General features: G+C 43.1%; 1 protein-coding gene across 1 annotated transcript in view; it reads left to right on the top strand.

Moving 5' to 3' along the window:
- The first annotated feature begins 19,050 nt into the window (after nucleotides 1–19,050).
- Nucleotides 19,051–20,311, top strand: part of ada (adenosine deaminase) — a 66,345-nt gene continuing 65,084 nt past the window's right edge. The window contains exon 1 of the mRNA XM_080204947.1: nucleotides 19,051–19,235. Coding sequence (XP_080061073.1) covers nucleotides 19,188–19,235 — 48 coding nt within the window. The 5' untranslated portion in view covers nucleotides 19,051–19,187. The remainder of the gene's footprint in view (nucleotides 19,236–20,311) is intronic.

The raw sequence follows: 20,311 nt of genomic DNA, 5'->3' as shown, positions 1-20,311 counted from the left end.
TGGAGGAAAATTATTGGGCATGAATCTTATTTTGTGCTAATAATCAGATAATATTTAGTAATTTAGTAATAATCAGATAATCTTTAGTAGTTTTACACTGCTAATTCACTGTGCGGTGAAAATCAGAGATTACAATCTTCCCAGAGAGAGTCACGACTTCCAGGGTTTCGCCGGACTCTCGATCCCTTGCTGATGGTCTTGTGGACGGAGAGCTCAGGCTGAAAATCCTGCCCATTGAATTAAAAGACATGAATGCTGTATTTTATTATTACTTAATAAAAGCAAAGTCTAATGAACATGATTTTGCAGAATTAGCTCAACTGTTTTGACATTAGACAGACTGGTATTAGAAGTACTAGTTCTTGGGGCGGCACGGTAGCACAGTGGCTAGCACTGTTGCTTCACAGTTCCAGGGTCCTGGGTTCGATGCCTGGCTTGGGTCACTGTCTGTGTGGAGTTTGCACATTCTCCTCATGTCCACGTGGGTTTCCTTCCAGGTACTCTGCTTTCCTCCCACAGTCCAAAGATGTGCAGGTTAGGTTGATTGGCCATGCTAAGAAATTGCCCCTTAGTGTCCAGGATGTGTAAATTAGAGGGATTAGTGGGTATAATATGTAGGGATATGGGGGTGGGGCCTGGGTGGGATTGTGTTTGGTGCATACTTGATGGGCTGAAGGGCCTCTTTTTGCACTGTAGGGTTAATGACACTAATTTGCTGATGGTTTAATGGTATTAATTTTCAGGCAGTGATAAGACATGTCACCTTTAGTCAGGATCAGTAAGTGAACTTTTAATATCTTTCATAACAAAAATTTTTATGATCTCTGTAAAGACTGATAACAGGTACAGAGAAGTGTGAACTTCCAATTTAACGAAAGAAGGACACACAACAGATTTTTGTGTTTTAAACATTTACTGTGAAGGCCTCAAAAAGAACATTTTAACAAAGCATTTTTTATAGTAGACAACTCATACTTTAAAAATCAGAACAGCATTTGCCCTTTTCTACATTTACTGAAAACCCCAATTTTGTTACATTACTCAGTCTCTTAAGCTGACATCAACTTCTCCTGGGACCAATCCCAAGTATTTTGCTGTTTCCAAGGATTTTAATCTATTCTTCCCCTTTCCAAATACCAATTTTGACTGTGAGAATTTGTCCCCTTGCTGGCGAATCCTCCAGCCTTGTTTTAAACTCTTCAAAAACTTGGTTTTCAAACTGACAGTGAGCTCCCGCCCGCATTCCACATGGTGAATGATAGAATCAGCAATTTCTCTCCTTAGGGAGCAGGCCTGGCTCCAGGAAGATGAGGTACTGTTCCTCCAGTTTGCGTTGAGATTCACTAAAACATTGCAAAAGACCAAGGATGGACATGTGGACTGGAGGGCAGCGTGGTGTGTTGAAGTGACAAGTAACAGAAAGGTCTGGGTCCTGCTCGCGGACGGACTGAAAGTATTCAGCAAAGCATAACAGCACCTCATTTTCCAATTGGGCACATGACAGTCTTCCGGACTGAACACTGAGTTCGACAATTTCAAAGCATGAACTCTCTCAAAGAACAAAGAGCAACCCAGCATGGGAAACAGGCCCTTCGGCCCAACGAGCCCATGCCGCCGCATTCTCCTACACCTACCCTGCCCTGTGTGTATGTGAATGGAACCCTTAATGCAGCCAGATTCAGGGGAGAATAGTGTCAACTTGTTACACCAATCAGCCTAAGAGCACATCTTTGGGGTGTGCAAGGAAACCGGAGCGCCCGGAGGAAACCCATGCAACCACAGGGAGAATGCACAAACTCCCACAGACACAGGCCCAAATCCATGTATCTGCACAGCTAGCAGTGATAGTCACTGAGCTGTTGTGGTGCCCGTCTGCTGGTCCAGGATTAAGCATACACAACGACACGAAGTACTAGGCCACTCTCGGAACCTCCAAGCTCTCCTCCACCTCCACCCCATTTCCATTTATTTTGTTTCATTCTGTTTCTTCTTTTCATCTCATTCATCCATTTTTATCATCCTTCCATTTTTCCACTTCTCTATTCCTGCTGTCCTTGCCCAGCCCCCCTCCCCCCACCACTCCCTGCCCTTCAAAACAATGTTTTAACCTTCTGTAACTCTGTTTTGCCATTCACACATTCTGATCACTTAATGGACACTTTTAAGCACCTCTCTCAGCCTTCTTCACCCTCATTTACATTCCCTTTGTCCCATTACAGCCCCTCCCCCTCCCCACACTCCACATAGTATAAATCTGTCCTGATTTTCTTTGCACTTAGCTCTGACAAAGGGCCATCCAGACTTTAAACATTGGCTCTATTCTCTCTCGATGTGGAGATGCCAGTGTTGGACTAGGGTAAGAAGTCTCACAACACCAGGTTAAAGTCCAACAGGTGCGTGACCTGATGAAGGAACAGCATTCCGAAAGCTAGTGGCGTTTACTACCCAATAAACCTGTTGAACTTTAACCTGGTGTTGTGAGACTTCTCACTCTATTCTCTGTCCACAGATGCTGTCAGAACCACTGACACTTTCCAGCATATTCTGTTTTTGTTTCAGATTACAGCATCCGCAGTATTTTGCTTCTATTTACAATGTGAAATCATTAACAACTTTTTGGGTGTTAGAAGATTTAGGGTCTTCTTGTTGTAGACCTAGAAACAGCTGAAATTGTCATCAGGTATAAGTAAATAGGGATAAGGAACCTTGGTTCTCGAAGGAGATTGTAACGCTGATTAAGAGGAAGACAGAGTTGTATGAAATGTACAGGCAGCAAGGAACAAATCAGATGCTCGAGGAGTATCAAAAATGCAAGGAGCTACTTAAGAGGCTAAAAGAAAGCATGAGATTGCTTTGGCAGACAGAGTGAAGGAAAATCCAAAGAGCTTTTATAGTTATGTTAGGAGCAAAAGGATAGTGAGGGATAAAATTGGTCCTCTTGAAGACCAGAGTGGCAGACTGTGTATGGAACCAAAAGAGATGGGGGAGATACTAAATGGGTTTTTTGCATCCGTATTTACTGAGAAAACGGGCATGGAGTCTACAGAAATGGGGCAAACAGGTAGGGAGGTCATGGAACGTTTACAGATTAAAGAGGAGGAAGTGCTGGCTGTCTTGAGGCAAATCAGAGTGGATAAATCCCCAGGACAGGGTATTCCCATGGAATTTGATGAAGGCTAGTGTTGAACTTGCAGGGGCCCTGGCAGACATATTTAAAGTGTCAATATTCATAGGGGAGGTGCCTGATGATTGGAGGGTGGCTCATGTTGTTCCGCTGTTTAAAAAATGTTCCAAAAGAAATCTGGGAAATTACAAGCCAGTAAGTTTGACGTTGGTGGTTGGCAAGTTATTGAAAGGTGTGATAAGGGATAGGATCTACAAATATTTGGATAGACAGGGACTTATTAGGGAGAGTCAACATGGCTTTGTGCCTGGTAGGTCATGTTTGACCAATCTATTAGAGTTTTTAGAGGTGGTCACCAGGAAAGTGGATGAAGGGAAGGCAGTGGATGTTGTCTACCTGGATTTCAACAAGGCCTTTGACAAGGTCCCTCATGGCAGGTTAGTTAGGAAGGTTCAGTCGCTAGGTATAGATGGGGAGGTTGTAAATTGGATTAGACACTAGCTCAATGAAAGAAGCCAGAGAGTGGTTGTGGAGGATTGCTTCTCTGAGTGGAGACCTGTGACTAGTGGAGTGCCACAGGGGTCGGTGTTAGGCCCATTGTTATTTGTCATCTATATCAATGATCTGGATGACAGTGTGGTAAATTGGATCAGCAAATTTGCTGATGATACAAAGATTGAAGGTGTAGTGGACAGTAAGGTAGGTTTTCAAAGCTTGCAGAGGGACTTGGACCAACTAGAAAAATGGCAAATGGAATTTAACGCGGACAAGTGTGAGGTATTGCACTTTGGAAGGACAAACCAAAGTAGAATGTACAGGCTAAATGGTAGGACTCTGAAGAGTGAAGTCGAACAGAGGGATCTGGGAATACAGGTACAGAATTCCCTAAAAGTGACGTCACAGGTGGATAGGGTCGTAAAGAGTGCTTTTGGTACATTGGCCTTTATAAATCGGAGTATCGAGTATAAAAGTTGGAGTGTTATGGTAAGGTTATATAAGGCATTGGTGGGGCTGAATTTAGAGTATTGTGTACAGTTTTGGTCACCTAGTTACAGGAAGGATGTAAATAAGGTTGAAAGAGTGCAAAGAAGGTTCACAAGGATGTTGCCAGGACTTGAGAAGCTGAGTTACTGACAGAGATAGAATAGGTTAGGACTTTATTCCCCGGAGCGTAGAAGAATGAGGGGAGATTTTATAGAGGTGTATAAGATTTTGATGAGTATAGATAGAATGAATGTAAGTAGGCTTTTTCCACTGAGGCTAGGGGAGAAAAAAAACCAGAGGGCATGGGTTAAGGGTGAAAGGAGAAAAGTTTAAAGGGAATATTAGGGGGGGCTTCTTCACAGAGAGTGGTGGGAGTGTGGAATGAGCTGCTGGATAAACTGGTAAATGTGGGGTCACTTTTAACATTTAAGAAAAACTTGGACGGGCTCATGAATGAGAGGGGTGTGGAGGGATATGGTTCAAGTGCAGGTCAGTGGCACTGGGCAAAAAATGGTTGGGCACAGACAAGAAGGGCCAAAAGGCCTGTTTCTGAGCTGTAATTCTCTATGGTTCTACGGTATAAGTATTTCTCACTTCCCTTTCAGTAGAACAATCTGAATCTCCCATTGGATCTTCAACAGTTAAACCGCCCAGGTTTTCTGTCACATAGGCTCCAGCATAAGTTACATGACTCCTTTTGTTTAACCTACACTGAAAGATACAGCCCAAGCTAAGATAATATTATAAACCAAAAAATAATAATTTTATAAACCTCACACTTATAACGGAATGATTATTAAAAAGTTTTCCTCCTTAGAGGCTTCATTGCATTTATATTACGAACTTTGGAAGGAAGCTCAGGTTCATGACTGATTCATTGGGCATAATGTTAATGCAAACATTTATAGCTTTATAGATCCATTACTATCAGTGCCTGAGTACATACAATACAAAGTTATCTTACACAGTGGAGCATCGTGTCAGTTGCATGACTGGAGTTAATAATTGGTCATCGTTGCACTGGAAGAAAGTGAGCAACAACTCCCAAAACACTTACGTGCAGACTTCAGCACTGAGAGGCCTCCTGACACATAGGTCTATAGGTGCATTGAAGAATGATCTGGAGTTGTAAATGCTGGTGACACAAGTATCCCAAGTTGGTTTTGGATCTTCTGTGGTGCTTCTTGAGAAGCCAGGTTTCCCTCATCTTCTTCCTCTGATAAATAAATAATTTGTAGTGGGAATCTCAAAGGGAAAAGTATTTTGTGTTTCCCTAAAGAAGTAAGGCCTTATTCCAAAGAAATCTACAAAACAAGGATGGGTTTATCTTATATTCTCCTTCACTTTCAGCCCAGTTTAGGTCTGGATTTAAATGTGGAGTGGTCAAAGTCCCATATTCTGATTCAAGTTCATCACGTTTATGGCCTGCTAAAACATTGGAATTTTTAGGTCATACATTCATTATGTCATCCATGACTACATTTATAATAGATAAAGCCCCCAGTAAACAAAACAAATTAGAAATGAATATCTTAACAATGTGCAATACATCATTTACTTCTTTATTTGAGCTATACAGATGTAGGATAATATAAATAATTCTCTGGGCTTCTAACCTAGAGTATCCCACTCAACTGCCTCATCAACCACTAACAGCCTCACCTGTGGCACAGTGTGCGGCCCCAGGGTTGGGCTATTCAGCCATAACAGAATACCTCCCCATGGAGTGGACGCAAGTCATCCTCAACCCTGAGGGACTATTAAGAAAATACAAATTTAAGGAATTTTAGAAGTAGGTGAGAATGATTGCCCTTAACATCAAGGCAGCATTTGGCTGGTGAAATTGTGGTCATTTCACTCGAATAATAATCCAGAGGCCTAGACCAATGAACATTCTTCCATCATGATTTGATTTGATTTATTATTGGCAAGTGTATTGGGATACAGTGAAAAGTATTGTTTCTTGCGCGCTGTACAGACAAAACATACCATTCATAGAGGATACTGGGGAGAAGGAAAGGAAAGGGTGAAGAATGCAATATTACAGTCATAGTTAGGGTGAAGAGAAAGATCAGCTTAATATGAGATAGGTCCATTCAAAAGTCTGTAGCGGCAGGAAAGAAGCTGTTCTTGAGTCAGTTGGTACATGGATCTCAAAATTTATACCTTTTTCCCAATGGAAGAAGGTGGAAGTGAGTAGGTGGGATTTTATGGCCTCGCTCAACCTGAGACCGAAAAATCCTGCCCGAGGTCGACAGACATTTCCATTCTGTCCCTCACCCACTCCAATTCCGAGGCAGATGGAGCAGTAGAATTCCGATGAGCATGTCCAGGGTGCTTGGGATCCTTGATTATGCCAGCTGCTTTTCCGAGGCAGTGGGAAGTGTAGACAGAGTCAGCGGATGGGAGGCTGATTTGTGTGATGGACTAGGAAGTCAAAAATGGAAGTGTTTCCCGACCATTGCACAGTGTTCAGCACCATTCACAACTCTTCAGATACTGAAGCAGTCTGTGTCCATATGCAGGAAGACTCAGGTAGTATTCAGGCTTGGGCTGATAAATGGTAAGTAACACATGCAGCACACAAATGTAAGGCAATGACCATCTCCAACCAGACAGAATCTAACCATCTCCCCACGACATTCAACAGTATTAATTTTATTCAATTCGCCATCTCAACATCTTGGAGGTAACCATTGACCAGAAGTTAACTGAACCAGTCATGTCAATACTTTGGCTACAAGAGCAGGTCAAAGGCTAGGAATTCTGTGGTGAGTAATTCACCTCCTGACTCCATAAAAACCGTATACCATTTATAAGGCATGAGTCAGTCATATGATAAAATACTCTTCACTTGCCTGCAGCAAACTCAACACCATCCAGGACAAAACAGTCCATCTGTTCGGCCTTCAACCACCACCTGAAGAAGCCTGGAATGAGATAGAGAATCTGGTGAACTGGTGCGGCAACAATCATCTCTCCCTGAATGTCAACAAAACAAAGGAGATTGTCATCGACTTCAGGAAGTGTAAAGGAGAATATGCCCCTGTCTACATCAAAGGGGATGAAGTAAAAAGGGCCGAGAGCTTCAAGTTTTTAGGTGTCCGGATCACCAACAACCTGTCCTGGTCCCCCACGCCAACACTATAGTTAAGAAAGCTACCAATGCTTCTATTTCTCAGAAGACTAAGGAAATCCGGCATGTGAGCTACCACTCCCACCAACTTTTACAAATGCACCATAGGAAGCATTCTTTCAGGTTGTATGGCTCCTGCTCTGCTCAAGACCGCAAGGATCCACAAAAGGTCGTGAATGTAGCCCGATTCATCACACAAATCTGCCTCCCATCCATTGACTCTGTCTACACTTCCCATTGCCTCAGCAAAGCAGCCTGCGTAATTAAGGACTCCACGCACCCTAGACATTTTCTGCTCCACCCTCTTCTTTCGGGAAATAGATACAAAGGCTGAGGTCATGTACCAATCGACTCAAGAACAGCTTCTTCCCTGCTGCTGTCAGACTTTTGCATTAAGTTGATCTTTCCCTACACCCTAGCTATGAATATAACACTGCATTCTGCACTCTCTTGTTTCCTTCTCTATGAACAGTGTGTTTTGTCTGCATAGCACGCAAGAAACAATATTTTTCATTGTATGTTAATACATGTGACAATAATAAATCAAAATCAAATCAAATCTCCGCCACAACGCAGGGCAACATGCATTGCAGCAAGCTGTCATACCTTCTTCGGCAGCATCTTCCAAAAATGCAACCTCAAGCTTTTAGAAAGACAAGTGCAGCTGAATAATGGGAGTACCAGGAGCTGCCATGTTCTTTCCAAGTCACATACCAGCCTGACTTGGTATTATGTTGCTATTCCTTCATTGTCATTGGGCTAAAATCTTGGGAACACTGTCCCAAACAGCACTATAGGTGTAGGTGTAATTCAGTGGTTCCCAACTTCTATATATCATGGCACACCTCTATTTAAAAAATATTACACCTTCTATACACTTACAATTTTCTCTGAGCTTCCCTCTAGCATTTATGGGGCAATTTTCATCGACAGGGAGATCGGTGACATGGGGGAAAATCTGGAGAGAATCGGGAAACAGGGCTTTCCATGTTTTATTGTGTATGTGTGGATGCCAAAAGTCTGATTTCCACCATAATAATGCTGAACACTGATAGCTTCAGTTCCAGCTATCACAAAACCCGGGCCATTAACTTGGCAAAATGTAAACAATACAATATAAATGTCAACCGTATGAAGGGGGCCTTGATTTCCTTAAAAACACAGTTCACAAATAATTTATCCAGTTCATATAAGATTTAATATTTTGAAACGGTCATCAACATAAATGTTTACTCTTTCTCTCCGCAGATACTCTCTGGTTATGAGTTTTTCCAGCACAGATTTCCAGAATTTTGCTTTTGTATTCATATTGTTATCGGACAACAAATTTTATGAAATGGGGCACACAAAATGGAAGCAAACTAAAGCTACCCTCAGAGCCCTCCACTAAAAATCACAAAGTAACAGACACCGATCAGTAGGCAAGAGCATGCTTTTAGAATGCAAATGAGGGCTAGCACATAAGGGAAATTGGACAGGATGGCACCTACAGGAACTAAATTAAAGATCACATCCCCACCCCATCAAAATCAGCACTTCTAAACCAGTCAAACAACCCATGGAGACACCTAAAATTAGCATAGTTAAGGAAACGTCCCTGGTCCCTCAAAACTCTTTTGAGATCAATGACACACCTATGGTTCAAACCCCCCAGAGATTCCAGACCATTAATAACCAATCAGACAAAAATGATTAACACACACTTAGAACAATTGCTCCAACACTTGAAAACATCTAGACAGGATGGCTGAAGTCCAATACTGTAAATAAAGGATTAGCATTTGAATCGCAAAGTTCAGGTATAACTGTAGCCCGTTGTGGGGGAGTCTTTACAGCACTTTCGGGACAGTCTGATTGTATGTCCTGACTGTGCTTCTCCGTCGACATAAAAGAAAATAAAGCTGTGCCATTATTGAACTTCACCCTGAGTCCATAGTGGTCGTTTTGCCCACTCGCGCTAACAATATTTTGAGTGTTATTTACTTCAGATAGAAAAATGAAGTATGGGGAAAAAACAGTAACATAATTAAAAAGAAAGAGAGCTGAAGTGCAAAACAGAAGTCTCAGCATAATGCTAGTCTCATATCTAGGCATTAGCTAAACACGTAGATAAAGTTTTTGGCGTATTTTCAATACAGTGATTTTCAGAACAGTATATGCCATTTTTTACTCTCTCTCTCTCTCTCTCTCTTTTCTCCTAGAGGTTTTTGCACCCTTTGAGTTTTCACTTTTTGACCAGGCTCATGAGGCAAAACCTGGACCATTAATTTGGAGAAATGTAAACGATATAATATAAATGTAAAATGTACAAAGGGAACTTCAGCTCCATGCCCCATGTATTGGTCAAGTGCATGTGCATGGACTGACAGGAGGCCTGAGGTTCATCAGGTCTTGGAGATCATCATAGAATCCCTACAGTGCAGAAGGGGGCTGTTTGGCCCATCGAGTCTATACTGACCATAATCCCACCCTGGCCCTATTCCCGTAGTAAAAAGTCTGACAACACCAGGTTTCAGTCCAACCGATTTATTTGATAGTAAATTCACAAGCTTTCGGGTTAGCCCCTTCGTCAGGTGAATGGAGAGTTCTGGCCCCAGACAGAGCATATAAAGCACAGACGGACAGACAGACTGTGTTTACCCCAGTCCAACGCCGGCATATCCACATCATGCCTATTCCCGTAGCCCCATGTATTTATTCTGCTAATCCCCCTGATGCTAGGGTCAAGTTAGCATGGCCAATTAACCTAACCCACACACCTTTGGAATGTGGGAGGAAACTGGAGCACCCAGAGGAAACCCATGCCAACAACAGAGCTGAAGACTAAGGTTAATTTCAGTTTAATTACATGAATTTTTGATCATATTTTTGTGGCATACTGGGGGCAGCACACCAATATACCGTGGCTGTCTGATTGGAAACTATTGGTGTGTTGCTTCAAGAAGATGGCTGATCATCACCTATTCAAAGGCAATTAAGAATGATCAGTAAATATTGGCCTTGCCAGCAATGCTCACATTCCAAGAAAAAAATTTTAAAAAACACACTTTTACCTTTGTATCTATATTGTTTTCCTCTCTGCACCTTTCAGCACAGGACAATTAAGAGTGAGCCTCTGTCCACATGAACTTCAACAAAAACAAAAAAAAAATCCAAAACTGCAAATTCTGGAAATCAGAAGCAAAAACAGGAAATTCCGGAAGCAGCAAGTTGCCAAAGGATTAACCCACACCTGAAAAGTTAAAATTCTCCATTCTATCCTCAAATGCTGACAGGCCTATTGAGTGTGTTTCGGTTTTTGTTTCTGGCCTCTATAGTTTAAGGGAAACAGGATACCGTATTAATATAAAATGATAAAAGGAAGCTTCTGTCATGTTTGTTTATGTTAAAAACACAACTTTTGCCACCAATTGGGTTATTAAATCTATCTTTCCTAAGCCAAGTATAAAGACAGCCAGTGTTGTAAGCACGAAGGCGTATTTCCCAATTTTGCACTCACCTGTTAACTGGACTGGCCCTGAGAGTGAGGGTTGAATTTTCATCTAGGCTCGGGAAAACCTGACCTGTGTACTTTTGCAGCTTTTAAAAATGCACAACCAATTTATGTTGGGATATTTTTGTCTTTTCATACAGGGGCTGGGTTTATCATGCATTTTGCAGGCCGCAGTGGAGTGCATGAGGGTACAGACACAAGGTGATTAGAACTCATGCTTCACTTCTCTGATATGGCATCCGGCTGCCAATATCATTTAAATGCCCTGCAAACCTCATCCTTCAACTTTCACTCCCATCTCCCATACCACCACATCTCTGCTGCCGTCTCAGATCCCTCCTGCCACCCATACCACTTCACACTACCCGTGCCACCCCACATGCCCTCATGCCATCTGTATCTCCCCTATGCCTTCCATTGCTACTCACCCAGTATACAATATGTGCAGTTTTAAGGAGCCATGCATAGCAATAGGAATAATTTTCATATCTTTGGAAAAGCATTAAACCTTGAACAATCAAATAAAACTTTGAATTCAAACTGATTATCATTAATACAGGACTAAAAGGTCCAATTATAATCCTACCACAGGGACATATTCCATTATCATAAGATTGTAAAACTTTCAATAGTCCTTGGAACAACATCACTACCCGATGATCTGAAGATTTTGAAACCCAGACAAGCATTCATAATGGAACAGCTGTCATAACAAAAACTTCCAACTCCACTGGCAGAACCAATAGTCATTTCCATTTCAAGAGTGTCATTGCAGAAGAAAGCCAATTGGCCCATGGAGCCTGCACCGACAGCAATCCCAGTCAGGCCCTATCCCCATAACCCCACATATTTACCCTGCTAATCCCCCTGACACTAAGGAGAAATTTAGCATGGCCAATCCATCTAACCTTCACATCTTTGGACTGTGGGAGGAAAATGGAGCATCTGGAGGAAACCCACCTGTCCATCAATGTGAGGGAAGATCATGCAGGCCGTCTTTCTACCTTCAGAAGCAAAATTTTTCTTAAGACAGGCAGATTTTAGTCCAATTAATTCAAAGCCCAAATAGAATACTGTTCTCATTGGAAAAGTGCTTCAAAACAAAATTGGTGTGACCATTTGCACATCAAAACATTTCTCCGCGCCCAGATGCAGGTTTGGTTCTGAGAGGCAGAGATTACTATCCACCAGACCATGTTTTGCAGTGGTGGAGGTGGCCCACCATTGACTGGTGGCGATATCTTCTGGCCCTGCCGCTGTCAATGTGGCTTCCTGCTGCTTGCACCCCGTGCTGTCGTGGAATTTGTGGCAGGGTGTACTGTTGGCAGGATCTGAGGATCCCGCTGGCAGGATTGGCTGGAAAATCTCACCCAGTTATGACCGTAAACTGAACCTATTCTCACATTTCGTAACTGACACATTCTTTACTATAAGAATAAATAACTTCATTGTAGAAAAATACAAGGAAGTATGTAAGAAAAAAACCATCTGGCCTGTCACAAGTAATACACAATTGAATCTATCATGCCCTTCATTTCAACTGTTTAATCGCTTGAGGGAATGGGGAAAATAGAATGGATATTTCCTAATTCACAAAATAAAGTTAAACTGTTATTCACAAATTGGAAATTTCCAGACTGGAAAATCCCTTATCCAAGAATTTATAAAATTCATACACCCTGCTTAATGCCGAAATTATCCCAAGTCAAAATCATCTGAAAGAAGATTTTGTATTAACAAAACTCCAGACCATCCAGCCATTGCTCAAACTTCTCTTGAGTTGCTTTTACAAGCAATATCCACCCTTTCTTCTCAGAGTCGAGCAACACAGTAAGATTTTGATCATTTCTAAGTGACGCGGTGACACATTGGTATTGCCACTGAACTATAATCCAGCAAACCCATGGTGAGACCTGGATTTGAATCCCATCATGAAGGGTGTGAAATTTGAATTCAATAAAATTCTGGAATTAGAAGTCCAATGATGAACACGAAACTGTTGTCAACTGTCTTAGAAAATCTGCTGTCCTTACTTGGTCTTGCCTACATGTGACTCCAGGTCCACAGCAGTATGGTTGATTCTTAAATGCCTTCTGAAATGGAGGGCAGTTAGGGATAGGCAATAAATGCTGGCCCAGCCAGCGACACTCACGTCCCATAAAAATATTTGTTTTAAAAATCAGCTTTACCTCATTCCTATATTCCAACTTCAAAACCAAAATTTATCCAGTTATTTTCCAGACAAGTTAACTGACACAGCATTGACTATGAGTCCCTGTAATATGTTCTATAAATGGTGCTATCACTACTTATTTGGGGAGAAATCTTCTTATCTCCAGTCTCAATCGAGTTTTGTTAATGTTACCCATGTTTTCCAGTGCTTTTGCACAGTACAATTCTGCCTGTGTCAGCACTATCAATGCGTGCCAGCATTTTAAAGTCCTGAATATTTTTAAATGTAATTTACTCCCTTTAATGTTTCCAACAATAAAAACAGCAGCTAGTTACATTTGTAAACCACTTGTGGGGTAAAAAATGTGCCAAGGCGAGATAGCAAGGAAAAAATAGGAACGCAATGGATGTTGCTACAATGTCATTGTTACACCAAGATTAAAGTAAGAAAAGCAGCTTTACCATTTATTTATTTCAAACTTATTTACCTCACCATAGTCACATGAAATACAACAATGGGTGACCAAAAGATTCATAAAGTTTAGGTTTCAGGAAAAGTCTTAAAGGAGAAAATGGTTGTTGAGAGGCATTCAAAGGCTGGGTGTCAAATGAGGTTCTAGTTGAGGTTTTCTGTGGTCAGCGAATCACAGAAAATCCATTTTGAACTGGTGGCTGTGGATTCTGGAGGTCCAGCAGAGGAAGATAGCAACCTTAGGTCTTGACAGCATGCACCAACAAAACCAATGGACCAGCAGATGAATGAGAGACAGTGGCCCTCATATCATCTTACAGGATGGCACGGTAGCACAATGCAATGCATCACAGTGCCAGAGATCTGAGTTTGATTCCCGGCTTGAGTCACTGTCTGTTGGCACGTTCTCCCTGTGTTTGCGTGGGTTTCCTCTGGGTGCTCCGGTTTCCTCCCATAGTCCAAAGATGTGCAGGTTAGGTGCATTGGCCATGATAAATTCTCCTTCGGTATACTTACACTGGTGCCGGAGTGTGGGGACTAGGGGATTTTCACAGTAACTTCATTGCTGTGTTAATGTAAGCCTACTTGTAACGAATAAATAAACTTTACTTTTTTGATATACATGGACAAAACTCCACATTATTGGGCTCATGCCAATGCTGTAGATGTATTGGAACAGTGTTGCTGTAAGCAGCACCTTCAATCATTCCTTGATATCACAAGGAGTGATTCGAATTGGCTGGAGACTGGCATGCATGATGCTGAGGACATCAGGAAGAGGATAAAATGGATGATCCATTCGGTATTTCTGATTGAAGATAGTTGCAAAAGCCTCAGCCTTGTCCTTTGCACAGGTGTTCAGGGCTCCTCCATCATTGAGGATGAGATGGTTTGTGGAGCCTCCTGCCCTTGTATATTTTTTCAATGTCCACTGCTACTCACAGCTGGTTCTGTTGGATGTTGAATCAGTTAACTCTATCCATCATATGCTACTTCTTCTCCTTAAACCTGCGCCGCAGCTTCACCAGTTTGGCATCTCATTTTTGGTTATGCTGCTGCTGAAGAATCATAATGCCTCAAGATCTGTTTGTTTATCTATCCCATGTAGCATTGTCATAGCGTCATACAACACATAGTAGAGTATTCTCAGTGTAAAGGCAGGGCTTGGTCAGCAAAAGAACTGTGCAGTCGTTATGCCAATTGATATCATCATTGGCAGATACATCTAGGACAACTAGATTGGTGAGGACAAGTCAAGTGGGTTTTTTTCCCTCTTGATCGGTTTCTCTACGAAGTCCAGTCTGGCACAACAATTGGGACTTGGCCAGTGGTTGTACTACTGAGTCACTCTGCGTGGTTGATCTTGAAGTCCCCTAGCCAGAGTACATCCTGACCCACAAGGAAACAAAATAATGTCTTGAGTCCCTCCATCCCCAGATTTGCTTACAGACAGGTTGGTCTGGTATGAAAAAGTGGGCAGGCATAGTGGTTAGCACTGCTGCCTCACAGTGACAGGGACCCGGGTTAAATACCGGACTTGGATCACTGTGCAGAGTTTGCACATTCTCTCTGTATCTGCATGGGCTTCCTCCAGGTGCTCTGGTTTCCTCCCACAGTCCAAAGATATGCAGGTTAGGTGCATTGGACATGATAAATTCTCCCTTAGTGTATACAATGCTGGAGTGTGGCGACTGGGAGATTTTCACAGTAACTTCATTGCAGTATTAATGCAAACCTACTTGTGACTAATAAGTAATGTTTAACTTCCCTCTTCTGATGGGCCACTGTCTGTGTGTAGTCTGCATGTTCTTCCTGAGTCTGCATTGGTTTCTCCTGGGTGCTCCAGTTTCCTCCCACAGTCCAAAAGATGTGCAAGTTAGGAATATGGCCCTGCTAAATTCTCCCTCGGTGTAGTTGAACAGGCACCGGAGTGTGGTGACTAGGGGATTTTCACAGTAAATTCATTGCACTGTTAATGTAACCCCTACTTGTGACACTATTAATTTTTTAAAAAAAGTTTACAATAAAACAGTACCCAGGTCCCAACAAGGACTGTGGAACCCAAACTTCATGTTTAAAGATCGTAAGAAGTCTCACAACACGAGATTAATGTCTAACAGGTTCATTTGGTAGCAAAAGCCACTTGCTTTCGGAGCGCTGCTCCTTTGTCGGGTAAGTGGGAGTTCTGTTCACAACAGGGCATATAAAGACACAAACTCAATTTACAAAATAATGGTTGGGATGTACATCTTTATAGGTAATCAAGTCTTAAAAGTACAGACAATGTGAGTGGAGCGAGTGTTAAGTACAGTTAAAGAGATGTGCATTGTCTCTGGACAGGACAGTTAGTGAGATTTCGCAAGCCCAGTCAAGTGATGTGGGTTACAGATAGTGTGACATGAACCCAAGATCCTGGTTGAGGCTGTCCTCATGTGTGCGGAACTTGGCTATCAGCCTCTGCTCAGTGACTCTGCATTGTCGTGTGTCATGAAGGCTGCCTTAGAGAATGCTTAACCGAAGATCAGAGGCCGAAGGCCCGTGACCGCTGAAGTGTTCCCCAACAGGAAGGGAACAGTCTTGCCTGGTGATTGTCGAGCAGTGTTCATTCATCTGTTGTCATAGCATCTGCATGTTCTCCCCAATGTACCATGCCTTGGGACATCCTTTCCTGCTACGTATCTCGTTAGAGTTTAGAAGAATGAGGGGAGATCTCATTGAGACATATAAGATGATGAATGGGATGGATAGGATAGAGGTGGAGAGACTCTTCCCGCTCAGAAAGGACAGTAGGACTAGGGGGCACAGCGTCAAGATAAAGGGGGGGGGGTGCGGTTTAGAACGGAGTTGAGGAGGAACTTCTTCACTCAAAGGGTGGTGAATCTCTGGAATTCTCTGCCCGTTGAAGTGGTGGAGGCTGCCTCGCTAAATATTTTTAAGACGCGGGTTGATGGGTTTTTGATAAGCGAGGGGATTAAGGGTTATGGGGAGAGGGCGGGAATGTGGAACTGAGTCACAACAGATCAGCCATGATCTTATTGAATGGCGGGGCGGGCTCGAAGGGCTAGATGGCCTACTCCTGCTCCTATTTCTTATGTTCTTATGTTCTTATGTATCAGGTAGACAACATTGGCCAAGTTGCAAGAATATGTATCGTGTACCTGGTGGATGGTGTTCTCATACGAGATGATGGCATCCGTGTCGATGATCCGGCACATCTTGCAGAGGTTACTGTGACAGAGTTGTGTGGTGTCGTGGTCACTGTTCTCCTGAAGGCTGGGTAGTTTGCTGTGGACAAAAGTCTTTTTGAGGTTGTGCAGTTGTTTGAAGGTAGGGTGTGTGGATGTGTGGATAAGTGGGGGTGTGTGGATGGCCTTGGCGAGATGTTCGCCTTCATCTATGACATGTTGAAGGCTCCGGAGAAGATGTCGTAGCTTCTTTGCTCCAGGGAAGTACTGGACGAAGAAGGCTACTCTGTCCGCTGTGTCCTGTGTTTGTCTTCTGAGGAGGTTGGTGCATTTTTTTGCACTGGAATTGTTGATCGCTGAGTCGAGCGCCATATCCTGTTCTCATGAGGGCATTTTTCAGTGTCTGGAGGTGCCATGGGGACCAAATTCGTACCTCAGTATGCCAACATCTTCATGCACAGGTTTGAACAAGACCTCTTCACTGCACAGGATCTTCAACTGATGCTATACACTAGATACAGCACTGACATTTTCTTCCTTTGGACTCATGGTGAATAATCACTGAAACAACTATATGATGACATCAACAAGTTCCATCCCACCATCAGACTCACCAGGAACTACTCTTGGCATTCTTGGACACACGCATCTCCATTAAGGATGGTCACCTCAGCACTTCACTGTACCGCAAGCCCACTGATAATCTCACTTCTCCAGCTTCCACCCTAAACACATTAAAAAAAACACCCTATGGACAAGCCCTCTGTATATACAGGATTTGCTCAGATGAGGAGAATCACAACAAACACTCCCAGACACTGAAAGATGCCCTCATTAGAATGGGATATGGTGCTCGACTCATCGATCGACAATTCTGACGTGCCACAGCGAAAAACCACACTGACCTCCTCAGAAGACGAACACGAGACACGGCGGACAGAGTACCCTTCATCATCCAGTACTTCCCCGGAGCGGAGGAGCTACGACATCTTCTCCGGAGCCTTCAACATGTCATTGAAGAAGACAAACATCTCGCCAAGGCCATCTCCACACCCCCACTTCTTGCCTTCAAACAACCGCACAACCTCAAAAAGATCTTTGTCCAGAGCAAACTACCCAGTCTTCAGGACAGCAGTGACCACAACACCACACAACTCTGACACAGCAATCTCTGGAAGATGTGCCGGATCACCAACATGGATGCCATCATCTCACGTGAGAACACCATCCACCAGGTACACTGTACATACTCTTGCAACTTGGCCAACGTTGTCTACCTGATAAATAGCGGGAAAGTATGTTCCGAGGCATGGTACATTGGGGAGACATGCAGATGCTATGACAACGGATGAATGAACACTGCTCGACAATCACCAGGCAAGACTGTTCTCTTCCTGTTGGGGAACACTTCAGCAGTCACGGGCACTTGGCCTCTGATCTTCGGGTAAGTATTCTCCAAGGTGACCTTCATGACACACGACAATGCAGAGTTGCTGAGCAGAGATTGACAACCAAGTTCCACACACATGAGGATGGCCTCAACTGGGATCTTGGGTTCATGTCACACTATCTGTAACCCCCAAAACTTGCCTGGGCTTGTAAAATCTCACAAACTGTCTTGTCTGGAGACAATACACATCTCTTTAACCTGTGCTTAATGCTCTCTCCACTCACACTGTTTGTACCTTTAAAACTTGATTACCTATAAAGACTCGCATTCCAAACACTATTTTGTAAATTGAGTTTGTGTCTTAATATGCCCTGTTTGTGAACGCTTACCTGACAAAGGAGCAGCTCTCCGAAAGCTAGTGGCTTTTGCTATCAAATAAACCTGTTGGACTTTGACCTGGCGTTGTGAGACATCTTACTCTGTTTACCCCAGTCCAGCACCTGCATCTGCACATCATGTTTAAAGAGCCTCATTGCTTCCACCCCAAGGTGTCCTGCTTGTGTACCTGAAAGATCAGGTTCAAACTATAGCATGCAGAAACACAGCAGCCTTGAAGTTGATTGTTTTATTGGGTGGGGGTTGGTTAAAATCACCCTTTGTTTCCCTCATTGCCAGATTAAGAGATGCATATGTTGAGGAGCCAGGCGAGCGGCTCAGGGGGAGGGACATAGTTGGAAGAAAGAGCCACGCATTGATGAGGGTAGCTATTGAGGGCTCGGTTCTGAGTCTTAAACCCTGGATGTCTCCCGGCAGTAACTCAGTCCAAACTGCTTCACTCTAGCCCTTTATCCTCGCAGTAGTGGACGTCAGGGATACGTTTGAGAGAATGCCCTTGCATTCCGGTGATGACCTGACTTTTTGTTTGTGGTGGAACTGGTGTGAGAAAAGCGCCCCCGGCGTTTGTGAATGAGCCAGAGTGTGGTACGAGGCAGCGTATGTGTCTGCGGAAGGCAGTGCGGGATTAGTGACAGATAAGAGAGGAGTGCTAGTTTTTGCAGGCGGAGCCAAGGCGGGACTAGAAGTCTATAAAATGTGCAGGGGCCGCAGGAATTCGGGTTATTGGTTGCCCGGAAAAAAACGGGGATTGCGAGTCTCTATCTCTCTCTGTTTCTATATGTGAAGCTGTCAAACTCACTTGGGGTGGGGGAAGAAAACAAAAGTAATCTCCAACATGGCACAAAACTCAACAAACAATATACAGACATTCAACAAAGCCAGGGTAAGAAATCGCGAGCAGGCAGAGAAAAGCTTCACTGTTTTTCATCGTAATGTTATAAATCCAACCCCCTTCCCCGCCGGCTCTCGTTGCAAACATAAAGTAAAATCATGGTGGCCGTTTTTTGCCTGAAATTAATATTTGGTTCGCTTGTGCCCTGAATAATGTTGTCCTTCGCGTTTGGTAATTTCACAGCAGGAATTGCTTTGATTACAATGGGAGTCTATCACTCGCAGTGAACCACTGCCAGTCGCTCGCTCAACCTTTGTTAATTTTGGGTGGCTTGAGTTGAGCAAGGCAGGAATAGGGGCATTTTTTAAAAATTTTGGTTCTCGGCTTGTAGTCCTTGTCTAATGGATATGTTAACAGTGAACGAAGATCTCGTCAGTAATTGCAACGGGAAGTAACGCGGCGGGGTGCCAGTGAAATGTCAAGAACTTTCATATCCTAGAACAGATCAAGTTTCCGTTCAATAATCGTTGTTTAAGAGACTATCTGCAATCAAGTGTGAGTGATAATTGCAAATGCTGGTTTTAAATCGGAAGTCAGCATATTTAATTCTAATCCCAAATCTCTCCCTACCTTCCCAGCAGTTAAAACAATACTTTTTCTCTTCCCACAGCTAAAATTGAAATTGTTTTATTTATTGGGGTGAATTAATTTTCAGGTTCACTTAAACAAGATTATAAATCCTTGAACAGCGTCCTTTCCTTCCGAGATGAGGGTGACAATCGATTGTATTAAATCATTAGCATTGCAAAAAAATCACAGAATTCTGCCATTGCATTTTGTTTAATCTGGGCATATCCTGTTGCATGCGTTTATTTTCGCGCAATTTTCAACTCGTCTTTAGAATGGTGATGTGAAATTTGTCTAAGCCGGATTTACAGCGGGATTTTGCGTGCAGCTGTTGCTTTTAGCAGCCGAACACGTGAGCCAGAGAGAGAGAGCGAGAACGAGCCGTGGTGCTAACTGGATTTGTTTGTAGAAGGTAATTTGTACAGGGTCATGCTCCCTTCCTGATTAGTTTAAAAGCAGCCTGCATTTCAGCTGTTCCAAGCACTTGGGCGTGGCATAGT

Source organism: Carcharhinus amblyrhynchos, chromosome 16 (assembly GCF_965287045.1).
Source record: "Carcharhinus amblyrhynchos chromosome 16, sCarAmb.v2.hapA, whole genome shotgun sequence".
Taxonomy (NCBI): domain Eukaryota; kingdom Metazoa; phylum Chordata; class Chondrichthyes; order Carcharhiniformes; family Carcharhinidae; genus Carcharhinus; species Carcharhinus amblyrhynchos.
Note: the sequence above shows the minus strand (reverse complement) of the source record. Positions and strands in the feature narration are given on the sequence as shown.